The sequence below is a fragment of the Ruditapes philippinarum genome, unplaced genomic scaffold, assembly GCF_026571515.1.
Source record: "Ruditapes philippinarum isolate M1 unplaced genomic scaffold, ASM2657151v2 ctg359_1_1_1_1, whole genome shotgun sequence".
NCBI lineage: Eukaryota > Metazoa > Mollusca > Bivalvia > Venerida > Veneridae > Ruditapes > Ruditapes philippinarum.
Genome location: NW_026863896.1, coordinates 265,164 through 281,513, shown reverse-complemented (window position 1 = coordinate 281,513; position 16,350 = coordinate 265,164). Strand labels below are relative to the sequence as shown.

Sequence of the window (16,350 nt, the reverse complement as noted above, 5' to 3'; positions counted from 1 at the left end):
TGTTACTAGTCCTTTCTCTACTCCCAACCTAAAAATATCTGTAACTATGACTATTAAGCAAGTTAAGCCTTGTTAAATCCCTGTTGAGTGGAGACAGCCAGATGGTAAAGTCTTTTCGACTCCATGCAAGTTTAGGGATATTTCTGGCTATTTTTTGTGTGGAAAAAAAAACAACAACAAAACAATAACACCTCTGAAATTACATGACAGTAATGATGTAAGTGAAAAAAATGGTTAATTGCTTTGACTCCGAATTTTTAAAACTCATTTGTGGTTTCCGAGGTGCACTTAAACATATGCTCACAGTTTTATTAGATTTGATGATGGCTTCACATTTCTGTCAATATTAAATTGAATCGATTGCATAATTATGAATTGAATTAATTAATTGAAGTTATTCTGGTAAATATTTGACTAAACAAGCTATGTTTTGATATTTCAGACTGTACCTCAATTGGTTCGGATTTTGAAAAACCTTATTATGGCTGGTTATTCACCGGAACATGATGTGTCTGGTGTCAGTGACCCTTTCTTACAGGTAATTTTGATTTTACATTGTCAATGTAATTAGTTATATTTGTGATAGCCCTCAGGGTCGGCTCATTAATGACGGTATTGATTTTGCTACAGTAATTTTAAGTATGAGTTCATAATGATTTTTTTCTGTTAAAATAGATATATATTTCATTTCATTTTAGAACTGCATAACTCGCTGAAGTGTTCTTATGTTTGCAGCCTCTAAACACACATAATTTACTACTTTGTCATAATTTGCCTTCATACATAACTAATATAACTTTGGAAATGTATGCTACTTCATATAGGGTAAACTCGAGAGAATGTGAATTTTTAAGACAGTAATGAATTATCATTTGAACAATCTTTGGTTATCTCTTAACTCATAATGCTGCTCAAACTACTTTGTATGAAAATTGTGATTATCATGATTATTGGATACCTGGAAAAAAAAAGAAATTTTGAAAAAAATTAAGATTTTGGTCTTATTTTTAAACAATAGTTATAATAATGGCAATCTATTTTTAGGTGAAGATTTTGAGGCTGTTGAGAATTCTAGGTAAAAACGATGCTGAAGCGAGTGAAACTATGAATGATATTTTAGCGCAGGTAAGTTTGTTCTGTTTAATAAGAATTCTTTGGAGAAAGTGGTGGAAATAAAAAAATGATTCTGTTATTTATTTTGCTGTTTCTGAAGTGACTTATTTATTAGATTTAAGTTTTCGTGTGTAAAATATGTATATATATGAAATAAATTTTACAGACTCATTTCTGAATAATCCGTGTATGAGAAAATGTGTTACCGGGTATCTTAAATAATTGAATTTAACTAGATCACCATTAAAGTTTCTATCAGAAACTGTCACAATAGTTATTATTTCACTGAGAAAAATTTTAGTAATAATTTTGCAGTGTTTATACAAGTTTAGTAGGTAGATCCTTGAATAAACCAGTTTACAAAACACATGTATTCTCTCCTTCTCTTGATTTATTTGTTGTATTAAGTTTAGTAGGTATAAAGAATTTAATAATATTTGTTTTATTCAATTTAAGTTTTGGACTCAAAAGTTTAAAACGTTGATACTTTTTAGACCCGTCATGTTTATAAACCTCAGTGGTGTCCCTTTGATAATCAGTTGTATAATAATGATTAATATTATTCAAACTTTTAATTGATTTGCTTAAAGGAATTATTTGTATATTGATGAACTATTTCAGGTCGCTACAAATACAGATACCAGTAAAAATGTTGGCCATGCAATTCTCTATGAAATAGTCCTCACTATAATGGGTATTAAGTCAGAGTCGGGATTGCGGGTATGTTTACAATATATCAGTATTGTTTTGTACATTATTTGTTAGTTTCATTTTTGGACTTGAAATATTTGACTCCTTGTGGCTGAGGGGTTGCAGCCACTGTTTATCCCTGCGAGTAAATGGGTTCGAATAACTGTCTATGCATCTCTTAGCTCTAGCAGGTTAGGTAGTTTTGGCTCCTGGTGTTGATTTGAATTTTGTAACACATGAGGGTTAGCCAAAATCATATTTCCTCTTTTGGCTGCATATGACCTATACTTTTTTGCCGTGCTGTAAAACCAAACAAACAAAAAATATATTATTATATGATATATTGGAATTGAATATTTTTTCAGAATTTTAGTCAAAGCAAATGTCTTTATTTAAATGATCTTCAGGGCTCACGCTGTCGGTCGCCATAGTCGCCATTTGCGATTATTTTATAAGATTGGCGATTATTTTTGCATTTTGGCTACAAAATCTGGCGATTATTTTATACTTCCAACAGTGTTTATATAAGGTGTAAAAATCGATAAAGAATGCAGTAGAACCAATTAACACCAGCGGGGTGGATTTAATTGAGTGTCAACTTTTAATCAGTCACACGCTGCTTACTATATTGCCCGAGGTGATAAAAATACATGCGAGATGTAAAATTGTAAAGGTAGCCCGGGGTTCTATGATATCAAGGTACTTAACGTTTATCTGAAAATATTTAAATATAAATATCATAAATGAATGAGATTTTTCTTCCATCTTATAATTGAACCTTTTCCAGAACTGTATGTCAAAAAACTATTTCAAAAGAACCAATAAAAATGACATTTTGTAGAATATTTTCAATGTCTGCCATTTTGGGTAATTTCAGAGGAGGTTACTACGGTATCAAGGTAATCCCCAAAAAAGCAAGTATGGAAGGATAAATGGGTCAAAACTTTCAAGTTAAGTCGTGAGAAACTTCCAACAGTTAACTTGCTATAAAATTAAAAATATATGAACAGACTGTATGTCAGTATATGTGTTTATAACATATTTTAATTGACTGTGTAAAAACCATTAAGGAAAATGGTAGTCAAATATGAAGGTTTTATAAAATAGTTTTCTTGCCACAAATACATTCATTATTCACCAAATTAAATCTATTGGCAGATGTAAATGAATCTAGTGTGCAAGTTTTACAAATATTAGCATCATCATGTGTTGCTTTTACTAGCAGTCACAGAAAATTTAAATACCTTGATATCATAGAACCCTTGATATCATAGGAACCGAGTATACTTTAAAGATATTGTCCAGCATTATAATAGCCATCAAATGTCCGTCAATTAGCCACAAAAATCATCTAAAAAAATTGATAAACTGGATATTGACCAACCCAAAATTTACCGTAAATTGCAGTAACTGCAAATTTTGATTTTTTTTTGTTTTAAGCTGCTTGACTAAATCGCCAGTGGAAAACAATGATAAAATATTTAAAAGGTATTAACTTCCAAATAACTATTTGCACAACAACCAAAATTGTGAACATTTCTTCAGAAAACAGGAAAAAATCCGATTGTCACATATTTTCGCGACGCATATAATTTTGATATTTATTTTTAGGTGAAAATAAGCTATGTTCTGTTTAAAAATCTTTACTACTATGGCAGAAATGACACTTTTCAGTAAGGTATTCAGTAGAAAGGCTTCATTCTGTGAATGAGTTTGCAAGTGTTATTTCTATACACTAATATGACCTAGATCTACTCCAGTTCTGTGTGAAATGTGGAAAATGACAGTGGTTACAGTATAGCTGACAAAATTTGATTAGAATAAACAAAAGAAATTGTCTGATAACAGCATTATGTAAAGTTATAATGAATCATTAATATTATTGTTATACAGATATTATACTATTAAACATGTTCTATAATAGCAATCAAAGTTGTTGTTCTATGTAAAAAAAGGTAGTTATCAATATACACAAATGTATCAGTTTATTTACTGAAAAAAGTTTTATATGGAATGTTTATTTAATCAACTGCTTATGTTATTAATCGCTCAATCGTGAACTTTTGGCTATTATTTTTTTAGGTTAAAAATATTGGCTATTATTTTATTTGAGCCAGTGTGAGCCCTGGATCTTGTTAAGTTAAATGTTCTCAATATCACATATTTATTTGAATTCCCATTTACAGAAATGAATTGCATTGTGAATGTCCTAATACTAATGAATGTGTCATTTAATTTTTGAATGACACAAAATTCTATGATTTATACCAGACACATTTGTGTATCTAGCTTATATTAGGGCAGTTTGTATAAAACATTTAGTGATGCCAAATATCTGCAGCATTACAGTCCTTTTATAGAATAAATATGTATTATTATGTTTTTTTAATTGTTTGAAATTAAAAAAAAAATAACACCGTCTATATGATGGTAATATCAAGAATATTACTGAATTACAAATTGACTTCATTAGTAATATATACTAATTTAAATTGTTTAAATGCTTATTAACTAACTGTTAATGTTATATTTTTTTCAGGTTTTAGCTGTGAATATTTTAGGAAGATTTCTATTGAATAATGATAAAAATATTAGGTAAGATACAAAATGATGATATTTATTATATATCCTGTACAAGATGTATGATTGAATGAACATGCTTTGAGACAGATAGTCTATGTTAGAATGTTAGTTTAAACATTAACTTAATAAGCATAATTTTAAAGAAAGTTTATAGCTTATTTTAAGCTCTCTTGAAGTTCCCTCCTGGAACTAACCAGTGCTGGTGTTATGTAAAAAAAAATGGTGTAGGCCGAGTAGGACTCATACAATCACCTTGTTGAGAAACTAGAAGTACATGGACACTGCTTTCACATTTTGAATTTTGTATGTGTCATATTTTTTATGAGACTTTGAATGATACATTCTATGCCAGATATAAAGTGTATTTTACATATTTGTAGCTTTAAACACATTATAATATATGTGATGTGCTAAATTGGTATGTAGCTTTAAACACCTATTAATGTGATGTATTTTGATATGCAACTATAGAAATATTGTAATATGTATTTGAATTGGCATATTGCTATCAGAATATTTATGTTATGTCTTTTTCATGTATGTAGCTTTACCACAGTTTCTTTGTTACGTATTCTATAATTCATTTGATATGTACTGTATTATTCAGGTATGTAGCTTTAAACACATTGTTACGAGTGGTGACTGCAGATTACAACGCTGTACAGAGACATAGAACAACTATTGTAGACTGTTTGAAAGATACTGATATCTCAATAAGGAAGTTAGTATAACTTTTATGTTTCAAGGTTATAAAATTTCAAGATAAAACAGATGTAGATTTCATTTTGATAGGTGTTGTTTACGAATTACTAGGAAGATTTATTTATAGCTTGATCATTTGTAAAAAAGGAGAATTCTTCACAAATGTATTTAAGATTGTAATTATAGGTCAGTGTCCAAGACCTTTGACTCTAGCATAAATTTAGACTAAATTATACTATTTGGTGAATATAGAAAAGTCTGTTAATGTTTAACATGCAAGTTCTAACTTCACAACCACATAGGGTATTCTCTTGAACTGAAGTATACCCCATTGTGAACTTTAAAAGTTTGAGGTTTGAGATTTTCCTTGTATGTGTATAGTAAAAACTTAAACAATCTTTATTTTAAAACCACCCCAAAGAGCTTAGATATTTATCATGAAACCATCTTCTAATGGATGTCTACCAAGTTTGTTAAAATAAAAGCCTGTCGGTTAAAATTGGCCCACCCCGGGGGCCTATATACAGGTGAGCAATTTCAGGGGCATCATGGCCCTCTTGTTATGAAATTATCTCCATTTCTGATTAAATTATGATTTAGCATAGTTTTATAAAAATAAACATTGTAATACTATATCTAAAATTTCAGGCGTGCAATGGAGCTCTCATTTGCTTTAGTCAACAACAACAACATCCGTGGTATGATGAAAGAACTTCTGTCATTCCTGGAGAACAGTGATCCTGAGTTCAAGTCAGATTGCTGCTCCAAGATAGTCACTGCAACAGAAAAGTAAGATTATTCTTAACATACTTACTGTTAGGTTGTGTTTTGCCAATTTGTAATGTTCAGTATTTTACTTATTTACATATAAACAGTTACTACTCGGGTCACGACTATGTTTCTTCATATGACACCAGTACTGGTTGGTCCCAAGAAGGGGACTCAAAAGTGATTTATATAAGTTGCAAAAACTTGTTTCGCAATCGAGCTTGAAATAATTAGGTTTAAACTAAATAGTTACCTGACAAATGCTGACTAGTGCTTACATGTCTTTTTTATGCAAGTATGAACTATTGGTTAAAAAAAATGAATGATATAATGTAGTTTCTTCTAAGGCTGCCTGCTTAGCTCAAAAGGGCAAGTATTTGACTGGTAGTCCAGACGTTGCTGGTTTGATCGTCGGGCAAAGGGAAATATCTCTGCAACTTTTGATCTCATACATTGAATCTCTCACCACTGTTTAAGCGATATGAAGTCTGTCACTTGCTCAGAAATTGGTTATTACTGGGTAGTTAACCAGCTTGTTAGGTGGACTGAACGCTAATGTGACTGAACAAAAATGTGTTAAAAATTGCGTAGAAAGGAGATAAATAACAGTTCTCTTTCAATGTATATTGATATTATATATAAATATCTATTGACATAATTTTGCTTTTATTTTTTGAGGTAGTGATGTTATGTTCCTTTTACAATTTTCAGACATTCCCCAAATAAAAGATGGCATGTGGATACTGTTATGAAAGTTTTGAAAATTGTAAGTCATCTTTTTAAATCATATATTGCATTAAACTAGTTTAAACATAATGTTGAGCAACTTTGTCTCAAGGAAATGATTAATTTCTATGTTAAACAGGTCAAATATTTCATATTAATGTGCAAGTCATTTGGCATCCTGACCCCAGAATTTTTTCCCTTCAATATATTGTATTACTAAGTCAGTACAGTAGTTTTGATTTGGCACAAAAATATTGAGGATATTTTCAAACTTGCAGTGCATGTACTTTAACATCTGACTATCCCCACAGTGCAGGTCCTATACTTAGTATTCGATAATCAAATAGTCGCAGTCCCCAATATTCCCTGGGAGTGTGGCAGGGCTTGGTTTCAAGTTATGTGTGCATTACATTGTATTAAGTATTGTTACAGAATCAGCATCTAGCCAACAAAACAGAAAACTGCCTTGATTGTGAATACATATGTTTTTTCAGACTTTAGAATAGTTTCAGTATATGTGAAATGAATTTAATTACACAAAGAGATGTGAATAATTATTAGTATTTGTTGTTTTTCAGGCGGGAAATTATGTACACAATGACATTGTATCAGTTGTGATACAGTTGGTAGCTAGTGCTAACCAGTTACATTCTCACACAGTACGTCAGCTGTTCTTCTTAATGAAGGAGGATAACTCTCAGCAACCTCTGTGTCAGGTCGCATCATGGTGTGTAGGGGAATACGGGGAGCAGCTATTATTGCCGCCTTCAGAGGAGGACGATCTAGGACCAGTAAGCATATTTTAATGAATTCTCCCTGTCATGATAATGATAATTGAATGTTTGAGAAACTATCTGATTTGGTAGTTCCTAAAACATTCTTTACTTGTTGCGAAATTGTCTTAAAAGCTGCATGCATCCAGATGAGTCAAAATATTTCAAGAAAATCAAACTTGAGGAAAATGTAAAATTTTAAGAAAATTAAAAAGATTCAAGAAATATTGATTTTTAAAAATATTTTGCTGACCAAAGATTTAAAGGACTAAAATAATTTAAATTCAAGCCATGAAAATAGTTGTCTGAAAAATAGTGAATTCTGTTGGATTTTGATTTTTCCAATATTGCATGTAAGTTTAAATGTTCATGCAAAACGAAGCAAATTTTGCAACTATAAATTTGATGCACATGTTGGTGTAAAAGGACTTAGGAAAGATAAATAGATGAGTTGTTATAAAATGTTGATATTTTCAGGTAACAGAAGAGGATGTTGTTAAAGTGTTACGGAAAGGTTTAGAGAACAATAATTCCACAACAGTCACAAAGGAATACTGTATTACTGCATTGATGAAACTTAGCACGCGGTTTAGTGTTGCAAGAGAGTAAGGAACTTTATATAGTACTTTCTCATGACAAAAATCTGTAAAAAATTAACTTTTCTATGACTTTATAAGAATCAATAAGATTAAGGATTAATATGTTACTTTAGAATAAAGAATCCTGCATAAATATATGAAGAAGAATTTTTTAGCCAGACAATTTGAAGAATATGGTAAGCTATTGTACTCATCTAGGCGTTAGCATGACCCTTTGCCTTAGTTTTTGTGTGTAAGTTACTTTTAAAAAGAATAGGTTGAAACTTTACACACATATTTGACAGCACAATAGAAGGTGTCTTTTCAAGGCCCATAACTCTAAACATGGAGTTTGAAAGAATTATGTCCTTTTCTGAACTAAGAAAATACTACATTTTCCAGGTTTTTAGTTCCCTACCGGTTTACCGGAGGGGACTTTAGGTTTACCCTCCGTCCGTCTGTCCGTCCGTCTGTCAGTCCGTCCGTCCACAAAACTGGATCCCGCGATAACTTGAAAAGTACTGAAAATATTTTTATGAAACTTGATATATGGATAGATGGCAGTATGGAAATTATGCACATCTTTTTCTTTTCTTCCTATGTTGAAAATTCTGGTTGCTATGGCAACAAATAGGCTGAAAATATGGCAAATTTTACACATAAATTGGATCCAGTGATAACGCAAAAAGTACTGGAAATATTTTTATGAAACTTGAAATATGGGTAGATGGCAGTATGGAGATTATACACGTCTTTTTCTTTTCTTCCTATGTTGAAAATTCTGGTTGCTATGGCAACAAATAGACTGAAAATATGGCAAATTTTACACATAAACTTGATCCAGTGTTAACGCAAAAAGTAATAGAAATATTTTTATGAAACTTGTAATATGGGTAGATGGCAGTCTGGAGATTATGCATGTCTTTTTCTTTTCTTCCTATGTTGAAAATTCTGGTTGCTATGGCAACACATAGACTGAAAATATGGCAAATTTTACACATAACCTGAATCCAGTGATAACTCAAAAAGTACTGGAAATATTTTTATGAAACTTGACATATGGGTAGATGGCAGTCTTGAGATTATGCTTGTCTTATCTTTTCTTCCTATTTTGAAAAAATATTGGTTGCCTTGGCAACAAATAGGCTTAAAACATGGCAAATATAACAATATTTGTGATTAGTCAAAAAGAGCTGAAAATTTTTATGAAATTGCATCTTTAATTCAAGAGTTATCTCCTTTTTAAGAATTTTGCTTTTAAAAATGTTATATTTTGGTAACAGGGATGTTTCAAATATTAACTTTAGAGTGTCCTTCAGTCCGTCTGTCTGTCTGTTCATAAAAACTGTTTCCTGTGATCACTTTTAAAGAACTTTTCCAACAAATTTACTTAAAATAGAGAAAAATTGAAACATTAGTGAATGGCCAATGGCCCTTCAGAATGTTGATGGGGTTCTAACCGGTAGGGGACTTATGGATTGCTTGCAATACTATGATAATTGCTTGTTTTTTTACTATCAAGCACTGAGAAAAGTCAAGGACACTGCCCTGCCAACAGCTCTTGTTAATCATGCTTGTTTAATTAAACAAGTGATATGATTGTAAGAGTGTTAAGATTCTTCAAATTTCTTAAAATTTTTAACATCATAACATTATTATTTCAGTTCAATACTGGATATAACATCTCGATACAGTAGTAGTACTCAGGTAGAGTTACAACAGAGGGCAGTAGAATACACTTCTATATTTAGAAAATATGATAATATGAGGTAAGCATAAGAATTGATTTAACCCTTTGTACGCCGATGGCAATTTTTTTTTTTTAATATGATATTACCTGAAGCCACCAGTTGGGTCCAGATATTTTAAAATGTGTTGTTTTTTGTTTTGTTTTATAGAGCTAGCAGAGCATGTACCAATGTGGAGGTCAGTCCTACAAATTCAGAGAACAATAGCTAAAATCAGCATGCTCTTGAATATTTCATTCTCTAGTTTTACTTTTGTAAAAGAAATTAATTAAAGGTATGTCTAGTTTTAAACAAGGAACTTGATGATTGAGCTAACAGCACAAGGAGAATACTGTGATCAACAGTTCGTTATTTTTACTGGTATTTGTATTATATTGAAAGCTTGAACTTATTCGATCTACTCTATAGTGTGCTTGCTAAACTGACCAGTACTGTCATGTGAGGAAACATGGTTGTGTCCTCAGTTGGGCTAGCTGATCCCCTCAAACAAGCTGCATATACCATAACAACTACACCTCTTATCCCCTCACAAAACTAAAATTCAAATAATAATTTTTTCAGCAGATATATAGCTTTATACACTTTTACTTGTGTGTTTTGTTAAGTTTTATTTTGTTACATTTTCAGATCTGCGTTATTAGAACAAATGCCTTTAATGGAGGTAAACCGGACGAAGGAAGCCATTGATGGCGAGGATTCTGGCGAGTCTCTGTTAAATACAGACACTGTAGAACGTAATAATATGGAAAATATCAGATCACCAACCTCCACTCAAACTGAGGTAAATACAATCAATATGCATGTGTATAGTTTCATTTAAAGTTCGGATTTACTGATTGAAATGTTTAGTTTCAAAAGTTTACAAATTTTTTAGATGATATGTTTCGAAACTTCACACATTTGTGAAACTTCACAACTTTGCCAAGTGCCATATTGACATTGTTTTAACACAGTTGAAACTTGTTATATGCTCAACCATATTTGCAATATGCCTTAAGAGATTTGAATGCTGTTGTGCACCTCATGACTGTTAGATTAAATAATTCAAAGTTTCAATCTGTTTTATATTAAATCATCATAAGTTTGAATCCCTTAAAAAAAACACACACACACAAACTGTTATCCGACTTTTAGAACAGTCGTAATTCAAAGTGAAGTTAATATAAGATTTATTGAGTTCTTTTAACAGGCACTTGACGTTTCTCACAAGATTGCCTTTCATTGTATATTTTAAATTACTATCGAACACAGCGATGCCTGAACATAGTGTGATTTCACATGACAGATTTAGTTTCATTACTAAGAACATATCTATTTTTCTAGAGTCAAAATATTCTGGATTTGCTAGATGTTGGTTCGAGTCCGGTTATACCTACCCAGCCGCCTGTACAACCAACCAAACAAGAACCTGTAGATTTACTCTCACTACTGGATGATGTGGCCACTATATCATCAGCACCTGGTAAGTGAACAAATGTATTGGAACAATTCCCTATGGATAGATTCTGAAATGTCAGGTGTCCTTGGGTTTTAGGAGACAATTGTTATGTGTTCATTGTTTTGTTGTGATTATTTACTTAAGTTAATAGTTTGTCATTGTTTAAGTCTGGGGAGCATTTAATTTATAATCAAGGGGTGGCTGGTTGGATCCTCAGTTGTAGCAATATGTCTTTATGGCAGTTGATCTTAGATATTGAGTCAAATGGTCATTTGCTCTGACATTCAGTCCAGTTTTAAATTTGGCTCTCATTGCTGACTCAGAAATTGTATGGAATAAGGAATCAATCTCTTGGGGAGAAATTGGTAATTATTGGTTAGTTATCCAGGAATTAGGCAAAATTTACAAAATATGAAGTGACTGAATAAGGGAACAGTGCAGTTCAAGGATGAACCGGCTGATTTTGGTCTGCACTGGTCACATGGGTAGGATCTGTTATTGACAGCAGGCTCAGATTTAATGGCTGAAACTACAGCTGAAATTCAAGGAGGGCAAGTCAAATACACACATTCAGTTGGGTAAATATTTAATTTTTTGTGTGACAGACAACCACCAAAAGAACTGTTTTAATTCATAGCCGGTAAACTTTGCTTTTTACACAAATATTTTCTATTTGTTTATTAGGAATCACAAATGCTGCACCTCCCGTGGATTTAATGGGTGGATTACTTGGATCACCAGTTTCTAACAACATGATGAATGGCAACTCCAATGGTAAGTTTACACAATTTTAGGTTGTTTTTAATACTCGGGGTGCCTGTTGTTCCTTAAAATGTTTAGGGGGTGAGTGTGGGTGGGGTTACTTAAAATATTTCTGAAAAGCCACCATATGTTTACAACAGTGTGGGTGTAACTTAAAACTAACCAGGAAATTGGGTAAAAAGAAATTAAGTGAAAAATCTATTTTCCTGTCATTCAAGCAATTCATTTCTTGATTAATTAATTTATTGATCAGAAAAACAATGGTAACATTATTTTCTAAATTTCATATTTTCAGTATCGGCTCCTATTGTAGCGTATAACAAAAATGGTTTGTTGATAGAATTCCGATGTGAGAGAGACAATGATTCTATGTCAGTTAGCATTATCAATGTGAAAGCCTCAAACACATCCCCCACACAGATGTCCGACTTTGTGTTCCAAGCTGCAGTTCCAAAGGTGTGTATACATTTGAACACTTTGTCAGAATTCTGAATGACAATATTCTTAACATATCATCCAACATAGGTTTTGTGATTTGATATATGTATGTACAACATATCCTGCTTCTTGAAAACAACCATGCTTAATTAAAATAAGGTAAATATAGGTATAGCTTCAGTGTTGTGTAGTAACTTATCATTGTTCTTAGCAAGCTATAAGATAAAATTACAAATGAGCCGGGTCATGACAAAACCAACATAATGGGTTTGCGAACTGCATGGATCCTGATCAGACTGCGCGGACGCACTGGCTGGTCTGGATCCATGCTGGTTGCAAACGCACTATGTTGGTTTTGTCATGACGCGGCTCAAATATGTATACATTCACTTTCTGTGATGTAGCAGTAGTCCTAAATGGTTGTTTTGCAGCATTCCATTCTTGCAAAGTCTGATTAAGCCTGGTCATAACTGAAATAGGCGTCTGCATACTACTCCTTAGAAGGGTCATCAATGGCTTTCTAGAGTATGCCACAAGTCTCTTGAATCTGATGAAATTAAATGAAAAACTAAGTAATTTCTTTGGATATAGTCTCCATTATAGCATTAATAATAGTTTTAAAAATTCAGCTGGTTATAGTTAACATATAAACATGATTTTCAAATGCTTTTGAGTGATGAAGAGTAGCTGCAGATTTTGTTTAAAGATTGACAGATGTATGATGAAATTATGCACTGAACATATTTTCTATATGTTATATTATGTTATAATATTTTCAGTCATTTGAACTGCAACTACAGTCTCCATCTGGTAATCTTTTACCCCCTCTCAATGGTGGAACTGTAACACAAGTTATCAAAATAAACAATCCACAAAAGGTATACTTAATTCTTTCTTCTTGTACTGTTGGAAAAAGTCAGTTGTATGTTAGAGAAGCATTATAGAAAGTTAATAAGCTAATGCATTTGCACTTTTTTGTTCACTTGATTTCGAGGACATTTTACTTTAACCCTTAGCCTTCTGGCAGCAACAGATTTTACCCATGGGACCACATTAGCTGGCACAGATGTGCTGTCTGATCATGGTCTACCGTGTTTCCTATTCAGTCTGTACCTATTCTGATATTTTCCCTAAAATGTGGAATAGTTTTGATAAGATTGAAGGATGGCCATTTCTGAGTCAGATATTTAACTTGATAAAGGTTAAGCTATCAGTGATAACATCTTGTCTTATACCACAAATTAAGAGTTAGTCAACCTGTACATAGGTGTAGTTTGACATGACTCTTAATTCTGTTCACTGCTCAGTCTCAGTTAGTTATTCAGTTATCCCTCAAATTTATAATGTACAATTAAAACTAATGCAAGACAAGTTAGTACAGATTCAAAAGGTTTAGGAAGGATAATTGAGACTTTAAAGCAACCCAACTTAGTGTATCATACTGAATATATATAATAAACTTGTCCATCTGGACAAAACCATTCATCATTTATGGGTATAATTTCACAGTATATACTGATTGAATATCAAAACAGTGCAGACCATGATCAGTTGGCATAGATCTGCACTGGTTGCATGGGTAAAATCAGTGTTGACTTTGCCATCATGTATGACTATGTATACATTATTGTCTGAAGATGTATTATTGATGTAGCTATTTCTCTTTTATGTTCAATATTTTATCAATTTTTTTTTTTCATTTTCAGCAACCTATTCGAATGCGTCTTAAACTATCTTATTCACAGAATGGAAACACAGTGACTGAAATGGGTGAAGTGAACAATTTTCCTTCAGAACTCTGGCAATAGCATTCATAATATTCTAGTTTATATAAAGAAAAGAAAAAAATGGAAAAATGAAATATTGTGTAATTCTTGAAATTAATGGAGTTTATGAATACATGTTGTGAAGCTAACTACAGCTTTTATTCTGCTCATGAAATAGTGCAAAAAAATAAGAGAGAACAACTGTTTGGAAGGCTAATTGGACTGGTTTTGCATATTCACAAGTCCTGGACATACTGGTTTAGTGTTTTGCCAGTTTCCTATGGAAAAAAAGTGACTGGTTTACTTGTTTTGCTCTGAAAAAATGTCCTGCCAGAAATGGACTGGTTTGGAATGGTACATCATTATTTGCATAAAAAGTTACCCTGCCAGGAGATAATGGACTGGTTTTCCTGTTCAAGTGATAATAGACTGGTGTAGATATGTAAAGCAAGAACAGTGCTGCTTGACTGAGGTTTTCAGTTAACCAGTTTCAATGATAGCATAGGATAGACTTGACAACATGGCATTGGCCCTTGTGACAGTTCATTTTTCCAAAGACATTGGGGGAAAAAGATTGGCTTTTCCTATTTCCATGTTGAAACCATTATACGGTTGTTTTGTTGATAGAAAAAAAGTGTGATTTGTTCTATTTAAGTAATGTGCTTTAAATGGAGAATATTACATCAGTTTTTGCTTAATATGCTAAATCATACGCTAGCATAGTTAAATCTAGACTCAACAGCTCTTTCTGTAAGTAAAAATGATTGAAAGAATGTCTTTTCATTTCTTAAAAATCATTATTTTAAGATCACCAATTTCATCAACCAGATTTGAGTGAATGGGTATTTGACGAAGAAAACTTTACTTATAAGGAATACTTGTTTAATTATAAAGAATACTTGTTCATTATATTTAACATTACATGTTCACATATAAATGCTAATACTATTTGAAATGGCTATGGTTTTGCATAGGTTAAAATTGCCTTAAATGTTAAAACTTGATGTTTTGTAATACATTAATCAGTCTAGATATATCGTAACCATTGGAGCAGTAACAGGCTAACTCTTACTAAATTCAGTAGGAGTTAACCCGTTACTGCACTAAGGTGACATTTTGATGCCGATGTTTTAGTGGATATATAAAAAAAAGCGTAACTTGTCATTGATTACTTTGCATAATAACAATAGGAGTATATGTGCTTGAAACTTAAACATGTCAATTAAAGAGAAAATGGCAGTAAAAAATTAAGATGCATGGGTTAGTCTCAGAAAGTACTTTGTGAATTTTTTTTAATTCCCAATTTTGAAATCTGTGTCAAGAAACTATCTGAATTATAAAAATACAAATGAAGTAAGTTGATTTTTATAAAAACATCACTTTTTTCTTGTGGTACAGATCTGTTTTGACCTGAATCCTGCTGAATATACCCGTACAAGTGCAGATCTAGATTAGATGGCACATATATGCAGTCTGATCATGGTCTGCACTGTTCGCTATTCAGTCTGTACGTATATTAAAATTTTCCCTAAAAATATTGCATGGTTTTTGTCCATATTTAAAGATGGACTAAGCCATTTAAGGTACTAAGGTGAGATAAAAGGGGAAAGGGGATTTTAAGCCAAAATATTAGGATGTTAAATAGAGGATTAATTCTACTGTAACAGTAGGGTTTCATGAATGACGGCTTACCCACCATTTCAAAGGAAAAGGCTTTGCCTCTAACAACTTCATATGCAGTCTGACCAAAACCCTAATTCTTTTTGCAGCTTTATTTTACCAATCTGATGTTGAAATCTCTTTAAGTTAACAAATGACGCATCCAAAATCCAAACATGGAAAGTACAGTATACACATTTAGTAAGGTGATGGTTTCATTCATTTCTATAGTAACATTATTAATTTGGAAAAGAAGTTATCTTGATGTTTTTCTTTCATACTAGATAAATCATTGTTGCTCATTTATGGAATAATTTAAGGATCATCAGATAAACTGTTCTTGAAAAAGCATTAACATGATGTAAAATTGTCAGATGTATAACTTGAAAAAAATGTGTATACATGTTTAATATTTTAAAATTCAAGTGACTCTTTGCATATTTTGTGCAAAATTTCACTAAATTACTATTTAAATCACAATATTTTAACTTCTGTACTAAAGAGTAAGAGCTTATTTCTGCATAATTTGACATATTAAAATTCTTAGGACTAGGAGACTAGGTTAAATCATTATTTCTGCATTGTGACAACAGATTTACAAGAAAC

The 16,350-nt window shown here is 31.9% G+C and overlaps 1 protein-coding gene across 4 annotated transcripts in view; it reads left to right on the top strand.

The window, feature by feature from the left end:
- The window catches only part of LOC132723691 (AP-1 complex subunit gamma-1-like), a 29,021-nt gene extending 13,341 nt beyond the window's left edge, over positions 1-15,680 (top strand). For all 4 annotated transcript variants that reach the window (XM_060708467.1, XM_060708469.1, XM_060708470.1 and 1 more), the window contains exons 7-22: positions 443-538; positions 1,045-1,125; positions 1,735-1,833; positions 4,343-4,398; positions 4,994-5,107; positions 5,737-5,877; positions 6,568-6,622; positions 7,161-7,373; positions 7,833-7,960; positions 9,598-9,702; positions 10,309-10,462; positions 11,005-11,143; positions 11,804-11,893; positions 12,177-12,337; positions 13,099-13,197; positions 14,026-15,680. In XM_060708467.1, the coding sequence (XP_060564450.1) occupies positions 443-538; positions 1,045-1,125; positions 1,735-1,833; positions 4,343-4,398; positions 4,994-5,107; positions 5,737-5,877; positions 6,568-6,622; positions 7,161-7,373; positions 7,833-7,960; positions 9,598-9,702; positions 10,309-10,462; positions 11,005-11,143; positions 11,804-11,893; positions 12,177-12,337; positions 13,099-13,197; positions 14,026-14,127 (1,833 nt within the window). In that variant the 3' untranslated portion in view covers positions 14,128-15,680. The remainder of the gene's footprint in view (positions 1-442; positions 539-1,044; positions 1,126-1,734; positions 1,834-4,342; positions 4,399-4,993; positions 5,108-5,736; positions 5,878-6,567; positions 6,623-7,160; positions 7,374-7,832; positions 7,961-9,597; positions 9,703-10,308; positions 10,463-11,004; positions 11,144-11,803; positions 11,894-12,176; positions 12,338-13,098; positions 13,198-14,025) is intronic.
- Positions 15,681-16,350: the final 670 nt, after the last annotated feature.